The sequence below is a fragment of the Macaca thibetana genome, chromosome 16 (genome assembly GCF_024542745.1).
Source record: "Macaca thibetana thibetana isolate TM-01 chromosome 16, ASM2454274v1, whole genome shotgun sequence".
Taxonomy (NCBI): Eukaryota; Metazoa; Chordata; class Mammalia; order Primates; family Cercopithecidae; genus Macaca; species Macaca thibetana.
In genome coordinates, this window is record NC_065593.1 from 49853635 (window position 1) to 49880880 (window position 27246).

A 27246-nucleotide genomic window follows, 5' to 3' on the forward strand; every position below is an offset into this window, starting at 1 on the left:
CTCCTTGGCCTCCCAAACTGTTGGGATTACAGGTGTGAGCCACCACTCCTGGCCCAGATTTCTTTGAAAGGGCTAATTCCTCCATATCTTTGTCAACACTACTCTTGGGTTTAGTTTAGTTTATCTCTCTGTAACTCAAGATTACTTTTTTTATAGTTTTAAATAGTTTTTGACATTTAAATATTTCATCTATTTGAGCTTAATTTTGGTGTAAGGTGTGAAGAAAGAGATCTGATTTTTTTTCTAAATGGATTAGCCAGTTGCCTCAATATATCTTACTAATACCATGAAGTAGTTGACTAGGTTATCAATATAGTTGTTAAAGGAAGGTATCATTAAAAAAAAAAGATACATGCATATTTACTGATCAAGTGTGGTGCAGATGAAGAACTTAGTACTCATGTATAAAATCTCAGGAAAGAGCCTTATTGGCCTTAATTAGGTCATAATGCCTATCTCTTGGACCTATCACCATAGCCAGAGGCTGTAAGGTCTGTCAGAATATGATTGGAATGCTTCTGAAAGGGAAGTGAAGACTATATTTTAGAATAAGGAAAAGGGTGTAGTGTGTGTTTTAAAAGAGGCATTCTATGGGTTGCAATGTTTAGAACATTTTATTAAAGTACAAAATTGTTGGAATTTAGCTAATAGAAAAACATAGTAAATATTTACAAAAACACTGATAACATTACTCAAGTCACACACATGTAACAATGTAGACAGGTCTTAACAAAGTTTACAGATTGAAATTATGGAGATTTCCCAAAATAAATCTAATAGGTCATTGCTGAGCATGGTTATCAATATAACATTTAAGATCTTGGAGCAAATGTTGTCCCCAAGTCTTCTGCAATCCAGTGCCCCTTAAAATTGGTTTCTCTCTTTGGGAGATTCAGACTCAGAGGCAGCCAGAGGGGACAGGTCAAGAGCTGAAATAATCACCTAACTAGTCTAATTTTCTTCATTCTATTGACTGTGTCAAGTTATAGACACAGTCAAAGTGTTTTCCTTCAGCCTCTGATGATTTGAGAAGATGAAGAACGTGAGCAATTTCTCATTGCTTAAAGAAAAACTTAGCACATAAGAGGCTGAGTGTAGAGTATCTATACTAGAACCATAAAGTTCTGTCTGATGGTAAATTATGTATAAAACTAAGATAAAACAGAGAATTATGCTCTATCTCATATTTACTGAAAGTAGGAAAGGAAGAAGAGTGACACTTTTAAATCAAACTGCTCTAGTTTTAGCACAGTGGATGGTTAATAAACACACTGCTTTATGCTGAAGTGACCAGATAACTATTTCTATAACTTAAAATCAGGTTTTAAAGACCAAAGAAAGCAGACTCAAAACACCGACAAAGCAGAGAAGAAAACAATGCCCATGAGATGGTCACTATTTAGACAGTATTATAAAAAGCTAAAGAACACTTGGGCTTTACTTCACTTTGATGGTCTTGTACTAAAAACACCTTCCCCAAACTAAATTCAGAGGGGAGGAAGTTAAGAGCTTCAGGTAACTTTAAAACCAGTCTTGGGCTCAGTAAGATAATTACTTAAAATAATCACCTCACATTTTAAAACAGATCATCTTCATCTGACTCTTCCAGGTACTTTATAGGTTTCTTTGCCCGCACAGATTTTGCCCGAGGAGCCACAGCTGAGTCAAAGTCCATATGGAAGTCATCACTCTCCCCCCTGGATTTCTAAAAGAGAAAAGCCCAGGTAACTTGTACAATGTAAATCTGACGACATAATTGTAATGTTAAAAAAATGTATCAAGACACTACATTCAAGGAGTTTTCTACTTTCTACTAAGTAATAAAAAGCAGATCTAAAGCCAACTCTTCCATTGCCCAAATAAGTGACATTATTTAACTTTGTTAAAACTAAATATGTACAGTAAAAGCCAACAGATTATGAGAGTTAATTTTCTTAAAGACATGCCAAATTATTAAGAGCAATGGCTTAGTTACGTGTTTCAGAACACCTACAGCAAAAGGACTGACTAGAATCAACACTGACCTTGCTTGTGACTGCTTTCGAAACAATTTTCTCAAAATTAGAGTCAGAATCATCAGAAGTGGATGGCTTCCTTTTACGGCGAATCTTGGTTTTGGGAGGATCAGGCTTTTGAGAGATACCAGAATTCAAAGCTGGTTCCTTTTTAGTTCCTTTAGGGGCAGCCCTTTTTTTGGCACCGGTAGTGGAGGTGGAAGACTGACCTGCAATTCAATACAGGCATTTGTTACAGCCGCTCTTTTTTTGAGATGGGGTCTCACTCTATCGCCCAGGCTGGAGTGCAATGGCATTATCTTGGCTCACTGCAACCTCTGCCTCCTGGGTTCAAGTGATTCTCCTGCCTCAGCCTCCTGAGTAGCTGGGATTACAGGCACGTGCCACCACACCTGGCTAATTTTTTGTATTTTTAGTAGAGATGGTGTTCTACCATGTTGGTCAAGCTGGTCTCAAACTCCTGACCTCAGGTGATCCACTTGCCTTGGGCTCCCAAAGTGCTGGGATTACAGGCATGAGCCACTGCGCCCGACCTAGTCACAGCCACTCTTAGATGAATTGTTCTCATTGTGAACTTTCTTCAGCAATGTGATGACTGTGTATATTTAACATAGGAAAAGACAATCTAAGAGAGGTGAAAATAGAGAATCAAAGTATTCTTAAACATTCTATTTTTTTTTTTTTTTTTTTTTGAGATAGCGTCTTGCTCTATCTCGCCCAGGTTGGAATGCAGTGGCACGATCTCAGCTCACTGTAGCCTCTGCCTCCTGGGTTCAAGCGATTCTCCCGTTTCAGCCTCCCGAGTAGCTGACTACAGGCATGTGCCACCACACCTGGCTAATTTTGTATTCTTAGTAGAGACGAGGTTTCACTATATTGGCCAGGCTAGTCTCGAAATCCTGACCTCAGGTGATCCACCCATCTTGGCCTCCCAAAGTGCTGGGATTACAGGCATGAACCACTGCATCCAGCCTTAAACATTCAATTTTAAGAATATGTTTTACATTAAACATTTGCAATTGCTTATAAATCCTATCCTTGTCATAGAAATGAACTAGATGAAGCCTGGTACTGAGAGAAACACGCTGATTTTAAACATTTGGACTACCTTATTTTTGGAGACAGGGTCTCACTCTCTCACTCAGGCTGGAGTGCAGTGGCTTGATCATAGCTCACTGCAGCCTTGAACTCCTGGCCTCAAGCGATCCTCTTGCTTTAGCCTCCCAAAGCGCTGGGATTACAGGTATGAGCCACTCTGCCTGGCTTTTGTTTTGTTTTGTTTTGACTAGTCAAGTGCAGTAGTGAGAAGGAGGGAAAAGAGTAGAACAAGGAGTTTGATCTGTAACTGAATGAACAATCAGGACCAGCCTTGACTACTAATTTTGATTATAAAGATCTAAAAGAAATTGCTTCCATTTGGAAAAGGTTTAATTTGTAATATCAACAGTAAGTTTTGGCAATAAAAAATTGAAATTGCCACGTGAAAACCAGTTAGTTAATTGCAACATTAACCCATCTCAAAGATTTAGGCTTACTTTTTGCTGCTGTCTTCTTCACTGTCACATTCTTTTTAGGAACTGTGTTTGTAATTTCAGTTTCATTTGGGAAATGTGTAGCAGGAGGGCTTGAAGACAGTGGTACACTGTCCTTAGCATCATCAGCTTCAAGGTCTATCATTTCAAATGGAAAGGAAAATAGTACATTTAAGCCAACACATGAAAATCCATTTTCTGCTTTGTGCTTGGTATGAATTCCTATTTAAACACCAAATATGTGACTTTTCTGGAATATTTAAAACATGCTTTTTTTTTTATTTTTTGAGATGGAGTCTTGCTCTGTTGCCCAGGCTGGAGTGCAGTGGCTTGATCTCGGCTCACTGCAAGCTCCGCCTCCCGGGTTCACACCATTCTCCTGCCTCAGCCTCCCGAGTAGCTGGGACTACAGGTGCCCGCCACCACGCCTGGCTAATTTTTTGTATTTTTAGTAGAGGCGGGGTTTCACTGTGTTAGCCAGGCTTGTCACGAACTCCTGACCTCAGGTGATCCACCCACCTCGGCCTCCCAAAGTGCTGGGATTACAGGTGTGAGCCACCATGCCCAGCCTAAAACATACTCTTAAAACTTTGTTCTAATTTCTGAATTTTTTATCAGCAAGAACAGTTTTTATTTTTTGTATCTCTAGCACCTAGCAAAGTACCTGGCAAGCACTATGATTACTTTTAGTATACTGAATGCAGTACCTATTTACATGTGAAACTAAACCCAACGAACAGTGTCAACATAATGTTATTAAGAACTCAAATTTATTTCCAAAGGAAGTACTTGGATAATGTAGCCAGGATTAGAACCCAGTTGGATCTGAGTGTCCCAGTAAGGCAGATGTCTCACTGCTTTTACTTAGATACATACCTGACATAGCACTTTTCTGTGGTTTCAGATCTTTGTTAGTAAGTCTAGAATTAAAAAAAAAAAAATCCTGACAACCAATTCTAAAGGTGTTAAGCAAAAAACAATATATTAGAAACAATCATGACAAAAACCCATATTAGATAAGATACTTACTTTGGGGAAGTTTTGGTCTTAGGTGGACTAGCATCTGATGGGACAAAATCTTCATCATCAGTTTTTTCATCAAAATCTGAGAAATCTTCATCTGAATCCAAATCCACTGTGAATTTGGTTTTTGCTAGTAAAAAAACATATACAAAAAAATCAGAGGGTAGTAGGAGAAACACTTAATTCATAGGTCGATATAACATTTCATGAATATTTTAGTTTTTAATCTCCTGAAAGATGCTTCAGTGTTTCAAAGCTTTAACTTACTTTAATTTACTGCTCTATTAAGACACAGTAATTTCTGGGGCAAAGTACCCTGAAGTATATTGGCCATTCCACTCTTACAGCTTATCTATAATGTTCTTTAGTTTTCCTTACTTGCTGCTCTTCGTGGCTCTGTTTCTCGTGGAGGGACATCAAAATTACTTTCGTCACTGCTCCTATCTGATTCTGAATCAGACCAGGGATTTCTCTTCTTTCCTTTTTTGATTGGCTTAAATGGCAATGTAGTTTGTTTCTTTGTCTTTGTACCTAGAGGAGAGATAGAAATCAACCACCTTTATATATTCTGAGACTCACTTTTCTCCATCTATCATCCATCTATGCTTCAAATTTATTAACCGCTGTGATAGTTCTGAGAATACAATCGTGAAAAGAAACAGATATGGTCCCTGTTTTTGTGGTGCATATAGCTTGGTCACTTAATCTTATAAATAAATACAATGTGGCCAGGCACAGTGGCTCATGCCTGTAATCCCAACACTTTGGGAGGCTGGGGCAGGAGGATTACTTGAACCCAGGGGTTTGAGATCAGCTGGGGTAAGATACAAGACCCTGTCTTAGCTGGGTGCGGTGGGTGGCTCACACTTACAATCTCAGCACTTTGGGAGGGTGAGGTAGGTGCATCGCTTGAGCGCAGGAGCTCAAGACCAGCCTAGACAACATGGCCAAACCCCATCTCTACAAAAAATACAGACATTAGTGGGCATAGTGGAGTGTGCCTGTGGTTCTAGCCACTAGGGAGGCTGAGGTGGGAGGACTGTTTGAGCCTAGGAAGTCGAGGCTACAGTGGGCTATGATCATGCCACTATACTGCAGCCTGGGAGACAGAGTGAGATCTTGTCTCAAAAAAAGAAAAAAAGAAAAAAAAAGAAAAAAAGAAAAAAGGACTGTCTCTACAAAATACAAAAAATTTTTAGAAATTAGCCAGTCATGGTGGTGAGCACCTATAGTCTCAGCTCCTTGAGAGGCCGAGATAGAAGGATTGCTTGAGCCAGTATTTCAAGACCAGCCTGGGCAACAGAGTGAAACCCTGTCTCAAAAAAAGTAGATACTCAAGGACAGATACATAGCTCAATCAATGGAACAGAATTGAGAGTCCATAAGTAAACCTTAACATTTATAGTCAATTGATTTTTGACAAGGGTAAAGACAAACATTGCAGAAAGAAGCCTTTTCAACATATGGTACTGAAATAATTGGGTATCTACCTGCAAAGGAATCAAGTTGGACACCTTCTTTACACCATATACAAAAACTAATTCAAAGTGGATCACAGACCTAAATGTAAGAGCTAAAACTATAAAATGCTTAGAATAAAACACAGAAGTCTACCTTCATGGGCTTAGCAAAATGGGAGGCCGAGGTGGGCGGATTGCTTGAGGTCAGGAGTTCTAGACCAGCCTGGCCAACTTGGTGAAATCCTGTTTCTACTAAAAATACAAAAATTAGCATGGTGGTGCGTGCCTGTAATCGTAGCTACTCGCGAGGCTGAGGCAGGAGAATTGCCTGAACCTAGCAGGTGGAGGTTGCAGTGAGCCGAGATCTCATTACTACTGCATGCCAGCCTGGGCGACAGAGCAAAATTCTGTCTCAAAAAAAAAAAAGGAATGAAGTACTAATATATGGGCTACTACATGGGTTACCCTTGAAAATATTATGTTAAGTAAATAAGTCATCTCCAAAAGACCACATATTATATGATTCAATTTGTAGGAAATGCCCCGAATAGGAAAATCTAGAGACAGCAGATTTTTAGTAGATTTTTAGTGGTTGCCTAGTGGGGCAAGGAGTTGGTGGCAAATGGCAAACGAATGTTAATGAGTTCAGTTTTCTTGGGGGGTGATAAATTGTACTAAAACTGTGTCTATACTAAAACCACTGAATGGCATACTTTACTTTTATTTTTTTTTGAGTTGGAGTCTTGCTCTGTCGCCCAGGCTGGAGTGCAATGGCACAGTCTTGGCTCTCTGCAACCTCTGTCTCCTGGGTTCAAGCGAAACTCATGCCTCAGCCTCTCGAGTACCTGGGACTATAGGCACACACCACCACACCAAACTAATTTTTGTATTTTTAGTAGAGATGGGGTTTCACCATGTTGGCCAGGCTGGTCTCAAACTCCTGACCTCAAGTGATCCGCCAGCCTCAGCCTCCTAAAGTGCTGGGATTAAGGCATAAACCATGGCGCCCAGCCAAATGGCATACGTTAAATGGGCAAATATGGCATGTGAATATCTCAATAAAGATGTTTCAAAAAAAGTAGACAGTAAAGGCATTATCAAATGATTAAAAGAATTGTTAATTCTATTTAGTTCATTGAGTGAACATTACCTATATCCGAAGCATGATGTTGAACTCTAGAGATAATACAAACATGACTAATATGTGGTTACTTTCCTTAAGAAACTGTATACTAGAACCTCATAAGTGGCTAGAAAATGAAATCTAATAAACTGGGTATTTTCTTAGATCCCAGTTCAGGAATTCAAATTAACGAACTACTTCATTACAAAATATTTTCTATAATGAATCAAATCCCAAGGACAGTATTAAAGAGGTCCAGGCCAGGTGCAGTGGCTCATGCCTATAATCCCAGCACTTTGGGAGCCGGAGGGGAGCGAATCACAAGGTCAGGAGTTCAAGACCAGCCTGACCAACATGGTGAAACCCCGTCTCTACTAAAAATACAAAAATTAGCCAGGCGTGATAGTGCATGCCTGTAATCCCAGTTACTCGGAAGGCTGGGGCAGGAGAATCCTTTGAACCCAGGAGATATTGTGCCATTGCACTCCAGCCTGGACCACAAGAGCAAAACTCTGTCTCAAATAAAAAAAAGATGTCCAAGTAGAATTCAGATACAGTCCTCTTTCACATTTCTCAATTCAATTCAACAAAAAGGTTTTGAACATCTATGTGGAATGTACTAGGTAACAATTAATTTAATCTTCGCTTTATACCATTTTCCTAAAAATGTTGTAATACCTGGTTCTCTTTTCTGTTTCTTTTCTAATCTTTGTTTTAGGCCTTCTAGTTCCATACCATCTTCTTGAGGGCTTCCTTCAGTATTTTCATTCTAAAAGATAGCAAAGTTAGGGTTGGATATAGAATAAATTCTGAACTATGGGATTAGAAATTTTATACATTTTTGGCCGGGAGCTGTGGCTCATGCCTGTAATCCCAATACTTTGGGAGGCTGGGGCGGGCAGATCTCTTGAGGTCAGGAGTTCGAGACCAGCCTGGCCAAGATAGTGAAACCCCACCTCTACTAAAAATACAAAAATTAGCTGGGTGTGGTGATGTGCCCCCAACTACTTGGGAGGCTGAGGCACGAGAATCGCTTGAATATGGGAGGCGGAGGTTACTGTAAGCTGAGATCCTGCCATTGTACTCCAGCCTGGGTGACACGGCGAGACTCTATCTCAAAAAAAAAAAAAAAGTATACATTTTTTTTCAATTTTAAGTGGAGGTATGCATCAATATTTTATGCATAATGTTTTTTTTTTTTTTTTTTTTCAGACGGAGTCTCGCTCTGTGGCCCAGGCTGGAGTGCAGTGGCACAATCTCGGCTCACTGCAAGCTCCGCCTCCCGGGTTCACGCCATTCTCCCGCCTCAGCCTCCCGAGTAGCTGGGACTACAGGCGCCGGCCACCGCGTCCGGCTAATTTTTTCTATTTTTAGTAGAGACGGGGTTTCACCGTGGTCTCGATCTCTTGACCTTGTGATCCGCCCGCCTCGGCCTCCCAAAGTGCTGGGATTACAGGCATGAGCCACCGCGCCCGGCCTATGCATAATGTTTTTAAGAGTATTACCAATTTTTTTTTTTTTTTTGGAGACAGAGTTTCGCTCAGGCTGGAATGCAATGGTGTGACTTTGGCTCACTGCAACCTCCGCCTCCTGGGTTCAAGCAATTCTCCTGCCTCAGCCTCCCGAGTAGCTGGGATTACAGGCACCCGCCATCATGCCCGCCTAATTTTATTTTTGGTAGAGACAGGGTTTCACCATGTTGGCCAGGCTGGTCTTGAACCACTGACCTTGAGTGATCCACCCACCTTGGCCTCCCAAAGTGCTGGGATTACAGCTGTGAGCCACGGCGAGAGTATTACCTTAATTTTCTTTTTATTTTTCTTTTCTGCCTCTGCTTTCATTTCTATGGTTATTCGCGGAATGACTCTTTGACCACGTGGAGAAGGCAAAACTTCAGCCATTTGTGTTTTTTTCCCCTTGGCCTTCCCCCCTTTCCCAGGAAGTCCAACTTGTTCATCTTGTTTCTCCTTGGCTTCAACAGCCTACAGAAGGGATATAAGAAAGCAAGTTTATATGTTAACAAAAACATTACAGTATCTAAACGGTCAACAGTTAAACTGATTTCACTTTGTTACATCTTAAAACTTGTGATAAATTGCTCTATAACCTAGTATACTATCAACAATAGTGAAGATGTAATTAAAGCACACCTTGAAAAGGAAGGTGTGGAGACAGAAGACTGGGTTTTATTCCTGGTTCTACCACTTAACCTTTTTGAGGAAAACAAAGGAGAAACTAAGAATAAAACATGTATATACATATATATTTGTAAACTCACATACAAAATATGAAAGGAAGTGATGCATACTTATCCAACCGACCGATTACAATCAGCTAGGCATCTATACTGAAGTGCAATAATACAAATTTGCTTGTTGAATTTAAGAAATAAGGTTTTTGGTTTTTTTTTTTTTTTTTAAGAGACAGTTATGCTGTGTCACCCAGGCTGGAGTACAGTGGCATGTGATCATAGTTCACTGCAGCCTTGAACACCTGGTCTCAAGTGACCCTCCCACCTTGGCCTCTGGAGTAGCTGAGACTATAGGCCCATACCACCATGCCTGGCTATTTAAAAAAAATTTTTGTGGAGATTAGGTCTTCCTAGGTTGCCCAGGCTGGTTTTGAACTCCTAATCTCAAGTGATCCTCCTGCCTCAGCCTCCCAAAGCACACTGGGATTACAGGTGTGAGCCACAGTGCTGGCCTTTTTTCTTACGTTAAAATAATGTTGCGAAACAAATGTTATTAGGAAGATTTAAGTAACAAAGACTCTTCTGAAACCATCTGGATAGCCCTGCTTTCTCCTTTTTTTTTTTTTAGATGGAGTCTTGCTCTGTCACCCAGGCTGGAGTGCAGTGGCGCCATCTCAGCTCACTGCAACTTCGCCTCCTGGGTTCAAGCAATTTTCGTGCCTCAACCTCCTGAGTAGCTGGGATCACAGGCGGATGCCACCACGCCCAACTAATTTTTGTATTTTTAGTAGAGACAGGGTTTCACCATGTTGGCCAGGCTGGTCTCGAACTCCTGATCTCAAGTGATCTGCCCACCTAAGCCTCCCAAAGTGCTGGGATTACAGGCATGAGCCACCATGCCCTGTGGCTTTGTTCTTTTTTTTTTTTGGAGATGGAGTCTCACTCAGCTGCCCAGGCTATCTCGGCTCACCACAACCATCATCTCCTGGGTTTAAGCAATTCTCCCATCTCAGCCTCTCAAGTAGCTGGGATTACAGGCACCCACCATCATGCCCGGCTAATTTTTGTATTTTAGTAGAAACAGGGTTTCATCATATTGGCCAGGCTGGTCTTGAACTCCTGACCTCAGGTGATCCGCCTGCCTCGGCCTCCCAAAGTGCTAGGATTACAGGCATGAGCCACCATGCCCGGCCGGCTTTGTTCTTTTAAGTTGACTTGGGGGACTGGGTTGGTGGTCTTCTTCCACATTTAAGCTCTTTTTATCTTCTCAGTCCTAATATGTTCTTCCCTTTATCAAAAACCAACTCCTGCTCTTTCCTTTTTTTGTCCAAAAACGTCTGGGCAGTCTTCTGGTATCATTTACGGTATTCTAAATAGCATTATTTTTTGAGACGGAATTCCACTCTTGTTGCCCAGGCTGGAGTGCAATGGCGCAATCTCAGCTCAACGCAACCTCCGCCTCCTGGGTTCAAGTGATTCTCCTGCCTCAGCCTCCCAAGTAGCTGGCATTACAGGCATGTGCCACTACGCCTGGCTAATTTTGCAATTTTTGTAGAGACAGGGTTTCTTCATGTTGGTCAGGCTGGTCTCAAACTCCCAACCTCAGGTAATCGGCCCGCCTTGGCCTCCTAAAGTGCTGGGATTATAGGTGTGAGCCACCACGCCTGGCCTTGTATTCTAAGTAGTATTTAACAATCTGGCCTTTTTTTTTTTTTGAGACAGAGTCTCGCTGTGTTGCCCAGGCTGGAGTGCAGTGGTGCGATCTCAGTTCACTGCAACTTCTGCCTCCTGGTGCAAGCAATTCTCCTGCCTCAGCCTCCTGAGTAGCTGGTATGCACCACCATGCCTGGCTAATTTTTGTGTTTTTAGTAGAAATGGGGTTTCACCATGTTGGCCAGGCTGGTCTTGAACTCCTGACCTCAAGTGATCTGCCCAACTCAGCCTCCCAAAATGTTGGGATTACTAGCGTGAGCCACCGTGCCTGGCCAATAATCTGTTCTTTTATATGTTATTTTGAATTTGTCCTTATGCCTCTCATTTTCTTTTTATTGCCAATTCTTAACTATGTTGACAAAGGTATTGCTGGAATATACTATTTCATTAATAAAAATTCTAACATGGGCATTATAAACTACACACCTCCAGTTCTTCAATAAATGTAGCCAAGTCTTCTTTCCACAAATCTGATGGACTCTTTCTCTTTAATGTGTCCAGCTCTTGTTCCTTCATAATTACAAAATTGAGTTAATATACGTACACAAGCAGCATTTTCATGCAATATACAAATTTTACTTTTACCATTAGAACAAAACTAAGCAGCATGTACCATCCTACCATCAACTCACTTTTTCATTTCTTAGTCTGCAGAGTTCATCTTTCTTTTCCTTGGTTAAATACCAAAGGGGCATATCAAGAAGATAGTTGAAGGTTGGTCCAGAATCTGTTACAGAGTCACTCTTTTCAGTTTCCTTTTCATTGTCACTCTCTTCATTTTCTTCTTCATCGGGAACCTAAAGGATGAATTAAAATCTAGCTTTATTAGAAAATGTGAAACATAAACATTATACAATACATAGTCTTTAACAATACAGAAAACTGCCACTCAAGATTACCTTTTGCTGGGCTTCTTTCCAGGCCTTCACAGGATCCGAATCATATCCCCTCTGAATCAGAACTTTAATTAATTCTTTCTTAGGCTTATTTTCTATTTTAAAAAAAGTAAACAGAGATAATGATTTTGAGTAATATTTTAGGAAAGGGATAAGGTTTTACCACAAGTGAAAAGTTTAAAACTGGAAATTAAACTGTCTTGGTACTTGCATAAATTTGTATATCCTGGTATACAGGCAAGTCTCCCTAAACTACTGACAAATGTAAATTACCACAAGAGGGCAGTCAAATCATATATGAGGCTACGATCGAATCTTTTTTTTTTTTTGGAGACAGGGTCTCTCTCACTCTTGTGCCCAGGCTGGAGTGCAGTGGCACTACCTAGGCTCACTGCAGCCTTGACCTCCCCAGCTCAAGTGCTGGGATTACAGGCATGAGCCATCGCATCCAGACAGTATAAGCCATTTGTAATCTTCCTGTTTTTTTTTTTTTTTTTTTAAAACCATCAGCCTTATTATCTATTCTCTCTTGGTCTCTTTTATTTTCTGTTCCTGTAAACATAATTGGTGTATCTATTCGCTTGATCAATCAGTTTATGCAAGGTCTTCTAGCTCTCTATTCTCATGTCTAATTGTCAACTAAATCTTGATTTCTCAAGATGCTCAGTCAAGGAAACACCATCTCTTTCAAACTATAAATACCTAATCAGATATTTAAAAGAAATGCTTGTATAAGTGACCAGGTGAATTAAATGGATTTTGCCTCTTTCTCCACCATTACCCTCACCAAAAATGTTTAAAGAAAGTTTGGTGTAACTAGAGTTTTAGTAAAGCAGTTATTATTCCCAAAACATACCAATGATTATTTTGCCATCTATTTTCTCTAAGATAAAGCGAGCCTGATTATTCAGTTTAGCAGATTCAGCACCAAGCATTCCTAGGAGCCATTCTTTTCTTAATCCATAATATTTAAGTCTGAGTTCAAAAAAGTCTCTTAGAATATCCAACACCGTGTCATATTTCTTTAAACAGCCTACGTGGTCAAAAAGCACCTGGAAAAGGAAAACAAGATTAGAGCCAAGAATAGACAAATTGGCTAAACTTTATAAAGGTAGACTAAGATATACTTTTAAAATTGATATTAATCTTTAATATAAATGGAAACATATGTACATCTCTCAAAACAAATACATACCATAGAGTTGCATGTGAGACTAGTTTGGAGTTTGAAGACTTTGTGTAGTCCAACTCTCTCTGCCTCTGCCAGTTTTTCTTCAGTCATCTTCACAACAAATTTCACAGTGGTATCTGTATGGTATTCCCTATAGTCTGTTATGAGAGGAGGTGTCTTCTCAGTGCCATTCAACATGGGTTCTAGAACTTGTTCTTTGTATGTCTAAAGAAAGAAATAATCCTGAAATTTCTAAAATACAGGCTCCTGAATAGTCAACAGCAATGGTACAAAAAGTGTTTCTTTTGATACAAAACTAAAAAAGAAATCCACAATTATTTACCTGGGTCCATGTTCTGATGGGAAGCTCTGAGATTTCAATGGTTGTGGAATTAAGAATAGCTACTTCACCACTAATCACATATTGATTTGGAGCCAGTTCTTCAATAGTACCCTTGAAGTTCTTGTAACTTGGAAGCTAAATTGGCATTTTAAAAAACAATGTTTTTTAAACGTGATACTAGACAGAAATCACAACAGCGTTTAACAAAAAATCTAAGTATAAAGTATGAAATTAAATTTTATGTTTGCATCCTCTTTATTCATAGAGTCTACTCAATTGAAACCCAAGGAAAATTTAAGGCTCTTAACGCACACAGAATACTTACCATTGGCAAAGGTTCTTCTCCATCCATCAAACGCCTGATGTTATTTACAACTTCACGTACATCAAAGTTGGGGATTTTGCAGGACCACCCGGTACCAATTCCTTCAGCACCATTTATCAGCACCATGGGAATAATAGGAATGTACCATTCAGGCTCAACACGCTGGTTGTCGTCATATAAAAACTTCAATGTGTGATCATCTTTTGGTGGAAATAACAACCGAGCCAAAGAGCTAAATAAAGAAAAGAATCAAAGAATGTTATTTTATAAAAATACTGAATTTGACACTTAACTTTTATCGAAAGGACATGTGTTATACATGAAAATTATCTTGGTTTTACTTGCTGACTAATATTCATTTAACACTATTTATTGAGCACTTTCTATGTGTCAGGCACATGGACATAAAGTCTCAATCCTCAAGGAGCTCACATTCCAGTAGAGGTTTGACACTGAACATACATTTTGTTAGGTGGTGGGATAAACACTGAGAAGAAAAAGTAGGAAAGTGACTGAAGAGTTGCTAAGGAAAAGTAAGCCGTTTCTGATAGGATAACGTTTGAGCAGAGAAAAGAAACTGAGGGGGCCAGGTGCGGTGGCTCGCGCCTATAATCCCAGCACTTTGGGAGGCTGAGGCAGGTGGATCACCTGAGGGCAGGAGTTCAAGACCAGCCTGGCCAACATGGTGAAACCCCATATCTACTAAAAATATAAAATTAGCTGAGCATGGTGGCGTGCACCTGTAATCCCAGCTACACAGGAGGCTGAGGCAGGAGAATCACTTGAACCTAGGAGGCAGAGGTTGTAGTGAGCTAAAATCGTGCCACTGCATTCCAGCCTGGGCAAAAAGAGCGAAACTCCATCTCAAAAGAAAAAAAAAAGAAAAAAGAAACTGAGGGACTGAGCCATTTGGATATCTAGAGAAAGAGCGTTGCAAGCAAAGGAACCAGTAAGTAAATGGCCCTGAAGAGAAAATGTGCTTGGTATAGTTGAGTATAGGCCGAGGACAGTGTGGCTGGAGAAGAGATGGTATGAGAAGGAATCAAAAGATATGGAAGGTGGGGACACGGATCACATAATGTCTAGTTAGCTAAAATAGGTCTTTAGATTTTACTCTGAGCAGTTGAAGGTTCTGAATCGGAGTGACTTATTTTTTAAAAAAATAATTGGCTGCTATAAAATGGTATATTACAATAGTTTAGATGAGATGGGGGTGGCTTAGTATTTTTCCAATGCAGATCCTATAGGATTGGCTGAGGAACTGGACGTAAGTATCGAGCAAAGGAGTCAAAGGTGACAAGGTTTTTAGCCTGAGCAGTTAGAAGGATGGTATTCCATTTACTGAGACAGGAAAACTAAGGATTTGGTTTTAGACTTATGTTTGAGATACTTAACTAGATATCCAAGTGACAAATGTTGAGAGGGCAGTCAGACATAAAAGTTGAGAGTTCAGGGGAGAGATCAGGACTGGAGATTTAAAGGTATAGACCAGATGAATGGGAGATCATTTGGGAATTGAGTGTAGAGATATTGGAAAGAGATCTGACGAAGGAGTCCTAGAATGGGCCAGTATTTAGAGGTTGGGAAGGTGACAAGGACCCAGCAGAGACAGCTAATAAGGAAAGAGAGAACCAGAAGAGTCTACAGTCATAGAGTCTACAGTCATAGAGGCCAAATAGTTTCAAGAAGGATGGAGTGATTAGTAACTGTTTGAATGCCACTGAAAGGGTGACTGGGATGACAGCTGAAAATTGACTATTCATAATATACTTTCCATAGGCTTGTATAGGAGTAAAATTTCAATTGTGATATTTAGGAAGAATCAAAGACTCCTTTACTCAGTCCCAAGCTCTACATCAAGATTTCTCAACCTTAGCATAATCGACATGTTGCGCTGGATAATTCTTTTTGTTATGGCGGGGCTTTCCTGTATATGTTAGGGTATTTATAAGCCTCACCCCCGCCTCTGCCCACTAGATGCCAGTATCTTCTGATTAACTGAGTTTTTGTTTTTTTGGTCAACTAAATCTCACATTGTTTCAAAACTGGAATGGTGAAAGTGAAAGCATACCTACCTGAGCATTGTGAAGATGTATCGTGGACTAGCGGAATCCTTGCCACCATGTAGCCTGGTACCAAACTGACCAATGGGCTGCAAGAGGTTCAGATTATTGCTACCCACAAAATTCTGAGCCAAATTGATAATGGTCATCATTAGTGACATCTGTGGGGAAAAAAGATTCATTAAGTTGAGGCTTTTACTAATACAAATACATTATTATGACTTAATCTCACTATAATCCTGTAACATTTTGTGAGGTTTAGTTGTTTAGTGACTTTCCTCAGATTAATAGATGGCAGAAGTAGTACTTGAACCTACAACTTCTGGCTCCAAGTTTAGGGCTGCCGTCCAACAATTTCTACTAAGTCCCACTCAACTTTGAAGGCATAGCTCCTCTCCTTATCCTCAGCAAAACGAAATACTTCCTCCTTTGTGTTACAATGCTGTGCTCATTTCTATTCTAGCATGTATCATTTTATTCTATAGCTGTGTGTGTATTGGCCCTCTGGCTAAATTGTTATATCTTGGGGATAAGGAACATATTTTATTTTTATTTATCTTTGTATACCTGGTACATGGTAGGCATTCAACAAATGTTCATTGGGTGAAAATTTATTGTATCCCTACTATATTTTGATTGAAAGCAACAAGACAACCATTATATTTAAAATTCTAGAAACCTGTAGGCAATCTAGTGCTTTAAAACTGTTTTACCTAATTAATGCAAAAAGCAATCACAAAACATTGGTGTAAAGTCAAACAATTCAGACACATATAAAAAGTGAAAGTTGCCTTTTCCAATTCCCAGGGGTAACTAAAGTGAACAATTTGGAACATATCCTTGTAGACCTTTTTAGTTATTGTTCTGCCTCTTTTTCTCCTCACCTGACAATAGACCATGAATATTCCTCAGTGTCAGTGTACACAGTTTTACTGAAGCTATAGCACTGATTCTATGCATACATGTGTCACAATTTATTATAACAATTTTCAAATCAGTGGAGGTCTAAATTTTGACATCACAAAGTTATAATAAACATACTAAGTATCTTTTAATGTAGACCTTTGCAGACTTATGAGTATCCCTGCAGGAATACTACTTTCAGAAATCAAAGAGCAAGCAGTTTTATTGTTTGACAGATTTTACCAACTTGTTCTTTACTATGAATATATGAGCTTATACTTTCACCAAATCTATTTTGAGAATGACTCTGCAGGGATTTCTGACATAATGCTTTCTGGAAACATGGATTGTATGTTTACCTCACCATGATGATAAGAAGACATTTCAGCCACTGATCCAGCTAACTGGGCAACCTTTACCTCTCGCTTGTCATTCCGTTTGAAGCAAGTAAACAAAACCTTTCTCTGACCTGGTTTCAAACCTTTAAAATGAAATAAGAGCAAAAACATAAGTATCTTCAATTTAACCATTTTTGGAATTTGATTTCCATCTTACAATGAAAACAGACGAACAAATTGGAACTCACCATCCACCATAGAAGGGATAGATCTCTCGTTATCAGAATTTGAGAACAAGATAAGTTCCTTGTTGATGAAGTCATTATATGTCAGATATGTGGTAGTTTGTCCATACAAGTAATCCTGAAGGACCAAATAGTATTACATGAGACCACCAGTCTTAACAATGCTCAACACAAAAATCAAACAGAAACCTTTCAGAACTAAGAATTATTTCTGTAATTCTTAAGTCTTAAAGAAATATTGAATAATACATAAATATTTTATGTTTTAAAGATAAAGCAAATTTAACTGCTGCACAATTCTATCATATCAAATTTTTTACTAAAATAACTATTCAGTAAGTTTAATTTGCTATAGTATCAATACAAAAAGGTCAGTCTAACAGTCCATTCTGTGGGATATATTTAATACTTTTACCTCAGGAAGTCCAAGTAACTTTCGTTGTCTTCTATCCTCCATGAAATTAGTTAACCATTCCTTTCGATCATCTATCTGTTTTTTGCTAAAGGCCTATAAATTAAAGGATGAAAAAGATGTCAGTGATACTAATAGGCTCCAAAATATCCTTCTACAAAGAAGGAACAAACAACAGAAAAACAACAAAAATCCTGTTTTCCTTTTTTTTTTTTGAGACAGAGTTACTGCTGTCTTGCCCAGGCTGGAGTGCAATGGTATCATCTCGGCTCACTGCAACCTCCGCCACCTAGGTTCAAGCGATTCTCCTGCCTCAGCCTCACCAGCCCCTGGGATTATAGTTGCCCGCCATCACGCCCAGCTAATTTTTGTATTTTTGTATTTTTTTGAAACAGAGTTTCACTCTTGTTGCCCAGGCTGGAATGCAATGGTGCGATTTCGGCTCACCACAATCTCCACCTCCCGGGTTCAAGTGATTCTCCTGCCTCAGCCTCCCGTGTAGCTGGGGTACAGGCGCGCCCCACCACGCCTGGATAATTTTTTGTATTTTTAGTAGAGATGGGGTTTCTCCATGTTGGTGAGGCTGGTCTCGAACTCCCAAGCTCAGGTGATCCGCCCGCCTCGGCCTCCCAAAGTGCTAGGATTATAGGCGTGGGCCACTGCGCCCGACCTTTCTTTTCTTTTTTTTTTTTTTTTTTTTGAGACGTAGTCTTGCTCTGTCGCCCAGGCTGGGGTGCAGTGAGTGGCGCAATCTCGGCTCACTGCAAGCTCCGCCTCCCGGGTTTGCGCCATTCTCCTGCCTCAGCCTCCAGAGTAGCTGGGACTACAGGCGCCCACCACCTCGCCTGGCCAATGTATTTTTTTGCTTTGTTTTGTTTTTTCTTTTGTATTTTTAGTAGAGACAGGGTTTCACTGTGTTAGCCTGGATAGTCTCAATCTCCTGACGTTGTGATCCACCCACCTTAGCCTTCTAAAGTGCTGGGATTACAGGCGTGAGCCACTGTGCCCGACCTTTCTTCTTTTACTTTTTTTTTGAGATGGTCTCACTCTGGTGTCCAGGCTGGAGAGCAGTGGCCTGATCTCGGCTCACTGCAACCTCTGCCTCCCGGGTTCAAGTGATTCTCCTGCCTTAGCTTCCCGAGTAGCTGGGACTACAGGCGCCCGCCACCACGCCTGGCTAATTTTATTTTATTTTTTTATTTTTAGTAGAGACGGGGTTTCACCGTGTTAGCCAGGATGGTTTAGATCTCCTGACCTCGTGATCTGCCCACCTCGGCCTCCCAAAGTGCTGGGATTACAGGCGTGAGCCACCATGCTTGGCCGAGACAGAGTCTTATACAAAAATGTAAATGTTTCAATTGACTAAAGTAATGATTTCTAAAATTAGAATGTATATATAAAATACAACTCAAACGTACCAGGCTGATAGCAGCATCATCTTCAGGACCAGAATATTTGAACTGGATACGATGTCTTTTCATATCTGCAAAATATTCTTTAGCTTCCTTTGATGTGCTGGTACCCAAACCTATAAAAGCAAGAATACCAAGTTCCCTCATATAGTCTTGTACAGGGTGTATAATAAAATGAGAAGTTCTATATGGGTTTCATTACAAACCTTTGTAATATTTGACTTTCCATTTTTTATAATTTGGAGTAGAACTCTTCCATTCTTCAAATTCAGGAAGGCTATAAAATGCCATTTCTTGCTTGTTTTTGGACACCTGTGATAAAAAACAATGACTGTGGCTTTGCACACTGTGGGGTCCCCTGTATACCTCTGCATGTGACTGGGCTTATATGTATATCCAGGTTTGAGGAGTAGGGCCTTAAAATATCCATGATGGTATCTTAGAAATTAGTGTACCTTCACAATGGGAGTGATAAATTCCTCCAGGAAACGATGTCGCAGAAGAGAGGGCCAGTTGTGATGGATAAAATTAATCAGCAAGCCTTTGATGTGGGAACCATCTTGGTCCTAGAAATATTTGAAAGCCAAAGGTCAAAAGAATTGTTAGGCTGGGCCTGGTAGCTCACACCTGTAATCCCAGCACTTTGGGAGGCCGAGGCAGGCGGATCACCTGAGGTCAGGCGTTCGAGACCAGCCTGGCCAACATAGTGAAACCCTGTCTCTACTAAAAATACAAAAATTAGTTGGGTGTGGTGGCATCCACCTGCAGTCCCAGTTACTCAGGAGGCTGAGGCAGGAGAATCGTTTGAACCCATGAGGCAGAGGTTGCAGTGAGCTAAGATTGTGCCATTGCACTCCAGCCTGGGCGACAAGGGCGAAAGTCCATCTCAAACAAAGAATTGTTTATAAATTAAAAAAAAAAAAAAAAATTATGATTGACCTACTGGCAATTTGTCAAATTTTCTATGGGAATCAAAAAAGGTCTATTCAAATCCTGGCTCACTTAACCTGTATTTGTAACATACATATGATATAAGCTTATCTGATTAGATGTTGATTAGAGGTAATGAATAAAGCTCCTATTTAAATAATTTATTTTCATGGCAAAAAAACCACAATGCAATTAAATTAAGACATGCTTAATTTAGTTGAACAATCTAAAAATTTAATAACAAATCTGACCTGATCTGTCATAATCATTATCTTCCCATAACGAAGAGTCTTCAGTGAATCTTCATCTTCATAGTTTTTCTTGTACTGAAGACCCACAATCTTGATGATATTGTTAATCTCAGCATTTTCCATGATCTGAAATGGACGTATACCAAAAAAAAGTGTCTTGTTTATAAATTTGAAAAGAACAAAGAAATGTATCAGTATATGTTGCTTGAATTTTCTTGAGCTCCAGTATTTTGAGCTATTAGCTTATAACTTATTACATCAGAAAGGTCTGTTAAAATAGGCTATAGTGTACCTAATTTCTCAAAATAATCACAAACTGTCTAAAATATATTTTAAAATGCCTAATGAGGGAATTAAATATAAGCATGAAGTCTTGTATTATAAACTAGATTTAGATTCCAGAGATAGTTTTATATTATACCTGCTTATGAGAAGCTTCTCGAACATTGAGCATTTTTCCTCTCAGAGGGAAAACCCCATATTTGTCTCTCCCAACCACACCAAGGCCTGAAACAGCCAAAGTTTTGGCTGAGTCTCCCTCAGTCAGGATAAGTGTACAATCAGTGGAGTTTCGGCCCCCTAAAATAAAAATACACAAATTAATATTAGCTCATTCAGTTCAACCTCAAATATACTAACTTGGATATGCTGTTTATAGCCTTGTGATAAAACACAAATAATTTATTATATATCAAGTAAAATTATTTGTTAGGTAATAGATCATGATGTAAACATTATTGCTTTATACTCCAAAATAATCACCTCAATATTATTTATAACATGGAAATGACCTAAATGTTCCACAATAGGAAACAGGTTGATTTTTAACAAGTTATTCTGTTGAATATAGTTATTCTGTCAAGGGAAAAATAACTATCCATGGTATGCCATTAATGAATAAAATAACAACTATAAGACTTAAAGTTTGGACACATTATTAAATATGTACCTGCATCATTGGCATCATCAAGTTTGGGAATTCCCTTGATTCTGTTATGTTTTACAGCTGAACACTTCTTGTTTAACTGGACTTGGGCCTTAAATTTCACCCAGTTTAGTATGCTTTCTACAATACCACAGCCAATTGCCTGAAAATGAGAAGATTCATATTAGAGAAGAAGGGATCTTTCAGAAACCTAGAATACAAATGAGCCTCAATAAAAACGATTCAAAAATTAAAAAGATGTAGAACAGTAATTTCTGGATAGAGGATGGCACATCTTTCCATGTCAGGTTATCACTGCTGAGGGAGCTGCTCCTTTTTTTTTTTTTTGAGACGGAGTCTTGCTGTGTCACCCAGGCTGGAGTGCAATGGCCAGATCTCGGCTCACTGCAAGCTCCGCCTACCGGGTTCACGCCATTCTCCTGCCTCAGCCTCCCGAGTAGCTGGGACTACAGGCACCCGCCACCTCGCCCGGCTAGTTTTTTTTTTGTATTTTTTATTAGAGACGGGGTTTCACCGTGTTAGCCAGGATGGTCTCGATCTCCTGACCTCGTGATCCGCCCGTCTCGGCCTCCCAAAGTGCTGGGATTACAGGCTTGAGCCACCGCGCCCGGCCAGAGCTGCTCTTTTTGGTTCATTCGTTCAATAAATATTTACTATGTACATATATTGTGCTAGCACTGAGCTACTTGTTGGAGATATAGTGGTTAAAAAAAATTAGGCCAGGCGCGGTGGGTCATGCCTATAATCCCAGCATTTTAGGAGGCCGAGGTGGGTGGAACACCCGAGGCCAGGAGTTTGAGACCAGCCTGGCCAACATGGCCAAACCCCATCTCTACTAAAAATACAAAAATTAGCTGGCATGGTGGTGGGCACCTGTAATTCCAGCTACTCGGGAGGCTGAGGCAGGATAATCGCTAGAACCCAGGAGGCAGAGGTTGCGAGTCAAGATCGCACCATTGCACTCCAGCCTGGGTGACAAAAGTGAAACTCCATCTCAAAAAAAAAAAAATTAGCCACGTGTGAAACGGCTGTAATCCCAGCTGTTTTGGAGGCTGAGGCAGGAGAATTGCTTGAATCTGGGAGGCGGGTGTTGCAGTGAGCTGAGATCAAGCCACGGCACTCCAGCCTGGGAAACAGTGAGAAGCTGTCTCAAAAACAAATTATAAATAAATAAATAAATAAATAAATAAAATTAGACACAAATAAAACAAATTGAGACACTTGTCCTCATGAAGTTTAAGACACAACACAGAAGACAGACATAGGTGGGTGCGGTGGCTCATGCCTGTAATCACAGCACTTTAGGAGGCTGAGGATGGTGGATCAAGTGAGGCCGGGAGTTCAAGATCAGCCTGGCCAACATGGTGAAACCCCATCTCTAACTAAAAATACAAAAATTAGCTGGGCGTGGTGGTGCATGTCTGTAATCCCAGCTACTCAGGAGGCAAGGAGAATCGCTTAACCCTGGGAGGCAGAGATTCCAGTGATCCGGGATCACGTCACTGCACAGTAGCCTGGGCAATAGAGCTACTGTCTCAAAAGAGACCTGTCTCAAAAAAGACTGTCTCAAAAAAGACCGGGCATGGTGGCTCACAACTGTAATCCCAACACTTTGGAAGTCCGAGACGGGCGGATCATTTGAGGTCAGGAGTTTGAGACCAGCCTGACAAACATGGTGAAACCCTGTCTCTACTAAAAATACAACAACAAAAAAATTAGCCACGCCTGTAATCTCAGCTATTCAGGAGGCTGAGGCAAGAGAATCACTGAAACCCAGGAAGCCACTGCATTCCAGCCTGGGTGACAGAGTGAGACTCCGCCTAAAAAAAAGACAGAAATAAAATAAGTTACAGTGTTACAAGTGTTATGGATAAGCAAAAAGTTTGCTAATAAGGTATGTTCGATATTATATTGGAACCAACTTGGGTGGTGGGAAGGGTAGAAAGTAAAGGCTTTCCTGAGGAAAGGACAAGACCTAAAGTAGCCAGGTGAAAAGGATGTATTTCAGACAGAGGGATTAGCATGTGAACAAACTCTGAGGAGGGGAAGAGTACTGTGCTTTTCAGTAATTTAAAAGCAACAGGACCATACAGGAAAAACTGGCACTGAGATGAGTTGGAGAAGTAGGTATAATTAGATTACAGCCGATCTTTCTTGTTGGCCAAATTATGGAATTTGGACTTCCCCTGAGTGGAAGTCATTGAAAGATTTCAAATGAGAGTGAAGACAAAAATGTGTGCTTTAACACAAAAAGGTCACTCAAAAGCATTGCAAGGAAAGGACTTGACCAGTATGAAGGTTAAGAACCTACTGTAGCAAACCAAAAAAGAGATAATGGTGAGAAGCTACTGCGACATCCAAGAGATGATTCTTATTGACTGGATTAGAGAGGAGGGGAAATAAAGAGAAGGCTCCCAGCTTTGTTTACACAACCTAGAGGTTGGTTGGGGCTTTTTACAAAGATAGGAAGTTGTTTTTTTGTTGGAGCATGGGGAGCTGCTTGTATGGGCAAATCAGTGAGTATGGAGGTAAAGAATTCAATTTTAGATGTGGATGATTGAGAGCAAGTCTTAGGCATTTAAGTGAGGGTGTTTGTTGAACAGCTAGATTAATTCAAAAGTGATCTAAGCTTAATGGTGATATGTAATTGGGAAATACTGAAATATAGATGGTAATTAAGTCCTTGGTAAAATCAGTTAAAGAAAAGCCCTTTTTTACTTCCTTTTCAGATTGGGAAGACTTGGAGAAGTGCACTGTGGGAAGAATCATTGTTTCTGCAGAGCTGAGAAGTGCAATGGAAAATAAAGTCAGGTGTTTCTATTTTTATTTCCCTCTAAGTACTTACAGCTTTGATAAATTTTTCACTTAATTGGCATGTTGATCCAAAGCTCTTTGGTTGTAAGGTCATGTTTTCTTTTGTCTGAGAGTCAAAGGTTGGGTTTTCAATTAAGGCATTTACAAATATCCACATGTGATTTTTCACCTGCAATAAAAGTTGATAATAAGTCACTAAAAATGTACTCATGCTTTATTTATAGCCTTTCTCTTCTTCCTTGACTTTAGAAAAAGAAAACTGCCAAAAGCACATACCTGATGTGCTTTTACTGCAACACCACCCTTGTTCTTCTTCTTCACAACATCAACAAGTTTAGTCACAATCTGATCAGCTACATAATCAACATGTCTGCCACCCTAATAAAGAAAAACACCAAACCATAAAACTCAGTATCCTCAAAATTATAATCATCAAACATTAAAAAAAAACTAATTTAACCTCCTTTATACTAGCTAGCCAAATATTCAAGTCTACTTCATATGTTAAAAACAATAAGAACACATATATGTAAAGCTAAAACATGATTAATAATTTAAGAATAAAATTACCTTGGAAGTAGCAATGCTGTTGACAAAGCTAATTTGCTGAAAGCCTTTTTCACTCATGGTTAAACACACTTCCCACCTGTGGTTCACTTGTTCATGTATTACTTTCAATGGGTTACCAGTTTCATCCAACTTGTCCTTCAAATACATGTCCACATAACTACGAAATCCTTTTACCTGTACAAGAATTAAAGGTAATAGTATTAAGAAAGTTATTAAAAAATAGTTTCAATGATAGACTATGAGGACTTTCCAAAACCAATGCAATGATATTCACTGATAGGCATAAAAGAATGGTCATTAAAGGACACAGGCCGAGGTGGGTGGCTCACTTGAGCCCAGGAGTTCAAGACCAGCCTGGGCAACATAGTGAGATCCCCATCTCTATTTAAAAAAAAAAAAAAAAAAAAATTAGCTGGGCATGGTGTTGCTGCCTGTATTTCCAGCTACTCCAGAAGCTGAGGTGGGATGATTGCTTGAGCCTGGGAGGGCCAGGCTGTAGTAAGCCGTGATTGCATCACTGTACTCCAGCCTGGGTGACAGAATGAGAGGCTATCAAGAAAAGAAAAAAAAAAGTAAAATTAAAAAAAGGACATGAAATATGTATTTTAGGTGTTTTTTTTTTTTTTTTTTTTTTTTGAGACGGAGTCTCGCTCTGTCGCCCAGGCTGGAGTGCAGTGGCCGGATCTCAGCTCACTGCAAGCTCCGCCTCCCGGGTTTACGCCATTCTCCTGCCTCAGCCTCCCGAGTAGCTGGGACTACAGGCGCCCGCCACCTCGCCCGGCTAGTTTTTTGTATTTTTTAGTAGAGACGGGGTTTCACCGGGTTAGCCAGGATGGTCTCGATCTCCTGACCTCGCGATCCGCCCGTCTCGGCCTCCCAAAGTGCTGGGATTACAGGCTTGAGCCACCGTGCCCGGCCTTAGGTGTTTCTTTGAGAAAGAAATTCCTTCAATACATTTAAAATGAGCTGATTAAAAAATGTGGCATACCATTCTCTTTTCAAGAACATATGTGAGAAGTGGTAAGAAAATACATATGGTGGCGCCGGGTGCAGTGGCTCATGCCTGTAATCCCAGCACTTTGGGAGGCCAAGACAGGTGGATCATGAGGTCAGGTGTTCGAGACCAGACTGGCCAACATAGTGAAACCCCGTTTCTACTAAAAACATAAAAAATTAGCCGGGTGTGGTGGCGGGCGTGTTATCCCAGCTACTCGGGAGGCTGAGGCAGGAGAATCGCTTGAACCTGGGAGGCAGTTCGTGCCACTGCACTCCAGCCTGGGCAACAGTGTGAGACTCTGTCTCCAAAAAAAAAAAAAAAAAAAAAACATATGCGAGGGGAAAAAAATCAATTTTGCATTTGACAATGATTACAAAATCCCTTATTATCGTTAACATCCAGGAAAATACTCACTGGCAGTTTATTTCCATTAAGAAAGACTTTGACATCTTTGGTGGATCCAGCAATATCATATGCTCTTCTGACCATTAGTGCAACAATATCTTTGTCCAGGCTTTGCATTTTAAACTTAGACAAATCAGGCTGAAAGGTGATACATGTATAATCTTCTCCACTGAAGGGCTTGAGTTCCATCTCACCAGCTCTCCCCATATTATCCATCCATGTCTATGGAAGTAAAGAATAGGAAAGATGAAAAATTCAAGTCACCTCACAAACTAGAAGGAAATAACATAAATTTATGCATCCTAATAACCTAATATATGCTTATGAATAATTTTTCATACTTCAATAGCTTATAAATTATGTTAAATTAAACCAACCATTAATGCCATTATAAATGGCTATACTACTACCATTTATCATTAAGGTACAAGACACTTTTTTACTTGCCTGTTTGAACATTTTCTTGTATTCTCTACTGGCTGTTTCCACAGTAAATTTGGTACTGAATATGTTACACAATTTGGCTCCATAGCCATTTCGACCACCTGGGCAAACAAATATGAAACACTATTTTATTGTTATTATCTCATTGACAGCTTTATTTCTTAATCACTGGGAGAGCTATTCAATTATAGAGATTTATTTCCATATTTTTAACCCTCATGCCACAGACAGTCATTTAAAATACATATATTTTTAGTAACAAATATGTTATTTCCCCTCAATACTCTACCTGTCACTTTCTTTTCATCATCATCATAGTTACTAGAAGTTAGGAGCTGTCCAAATATGAGAGCTGGGACATACATCTTTTCAACTTTGTGTTCAACAACAGGAATACCTTTTCCATTATTCCATATACTAATTAAATTGTTTTCCCTAAGAAAACAAGATTGAGAATTGTATTGTACAACACATTAAACGAATGCTTACCATTTTAAAATATTTAAATACTATTATTTCTAAAATATGTATATTCAGGCTGGGCGCGGTGGCCTACACCTGTAATCCCAGCACTTTGGGAGGCTGAGGAGGGTGGATCACTTGAGGCCAGTTCTGGCCAACATGTTGAAACCGTCTCTACTAAAAATAAAAAAATTAGCCAGGCGTGGTAGCGCACACCTGTGATTCCAGCTACTTGGGAGGCTGAGGCAGGAGAATTGCTCCA

The 27246-nt window shown here is 39.9% G+C and overlaps 1 protein-coding gene across 2 annotated transcripts in view; it reads right to left on the reverse strand.

Annotated features, from left to right (window-relative positions):
- Positions 1–595: 595 nt before the first annotated feature.
- TOP2A (DNA topoisomerase II alpha) overlaps positions 596–27246 on the reverse strand; it is a 30816-nt gene continuing 4165 nt past the window's right edge. For both annotated transcript variants that reach the window (XM_050762533.1, XM_050762534.1), the window contains exons 5-35: positions 26812–26957; positions 26526–26623; positions 26088–26300; positions 24677–24850; positions 24383–24484; positions 24138–24275; positions 21296–21434; positions 20768–20925; positions 20347–20472; positions 19621–19731; positions 19372–19477; positions 19172–19281; positions 17757–17849; positions 17345–17459; positions 17118–17239; positions 15868–16016; positions 13793–14024; positions 13468–13602; positions 13149–13349; positions 12810–13005; positions 11957–12048; positions 11690–11854; positions 11484–11567; positions 8953–9135; positions 7832–7922; positions 4949–5101; positions 4577–4700; positions 4424–4467; positions 3551–3685; positions 2025–2224; positions 596–1705 (exon numbers count right to left, since the gene is read on the reverse strand). In XM_050762533.1, coding sequence (XP_050618490.1) covers positions 1577–1705; positions 2025–2224; positions 3551–3685; positions 4424–4467; positions 4577–4700; positions 4949–5101; positions 7832–7922; positions 8953–9135; positions 11484–11567; positions 11690–11854; positions 11957–12048; positions 12810–13005; positions 13149–13349; positions 13468–13602; positions 13793–14024; positions 15868–16016; positions 17118–17239; positions 17345–17459; positions 17757–17849; positions 19172–19281; positions 19372–19477; positions 19621–19731; positions 20347–20472; positions 20768–20925; positions 21296–21434; positions 24138–24275; positions 24383–24484; positions 24677–24850; positions 26088–26300; positions 26526–26623; positions 26812–26957 — 4264 coding nt within the window. In that variant the 3' untranslated portion in view covers positions 596–1576. The remainder of the gene's footprint in view (positions 1706–2024; positions 2225–3550; positions 3686–4423; positions 4468–4576; positions 4701–4948; positions 5102–7831; positions 7923–8952; positions 9136–11483; positions 11568–11689; positions 11855–11956; positions 12049–12809; positions 13006–13148; positions 13350–13467; positions 13603–13792; positions 14025–15867; positions 16017–17117; positions 17240–17344; positions 17460–17756; positions 17850–19171; positions 19282–19371; positions 19478–19620; positions 19732–20346; positions 20473–20767; positions 20926–21295; positions 21435–24137; positions 24276–24382; positions 24485–24676; positions 24851–26087; positions 26301–26525; positions 26624–26811; positions 26958–27246) is intronic.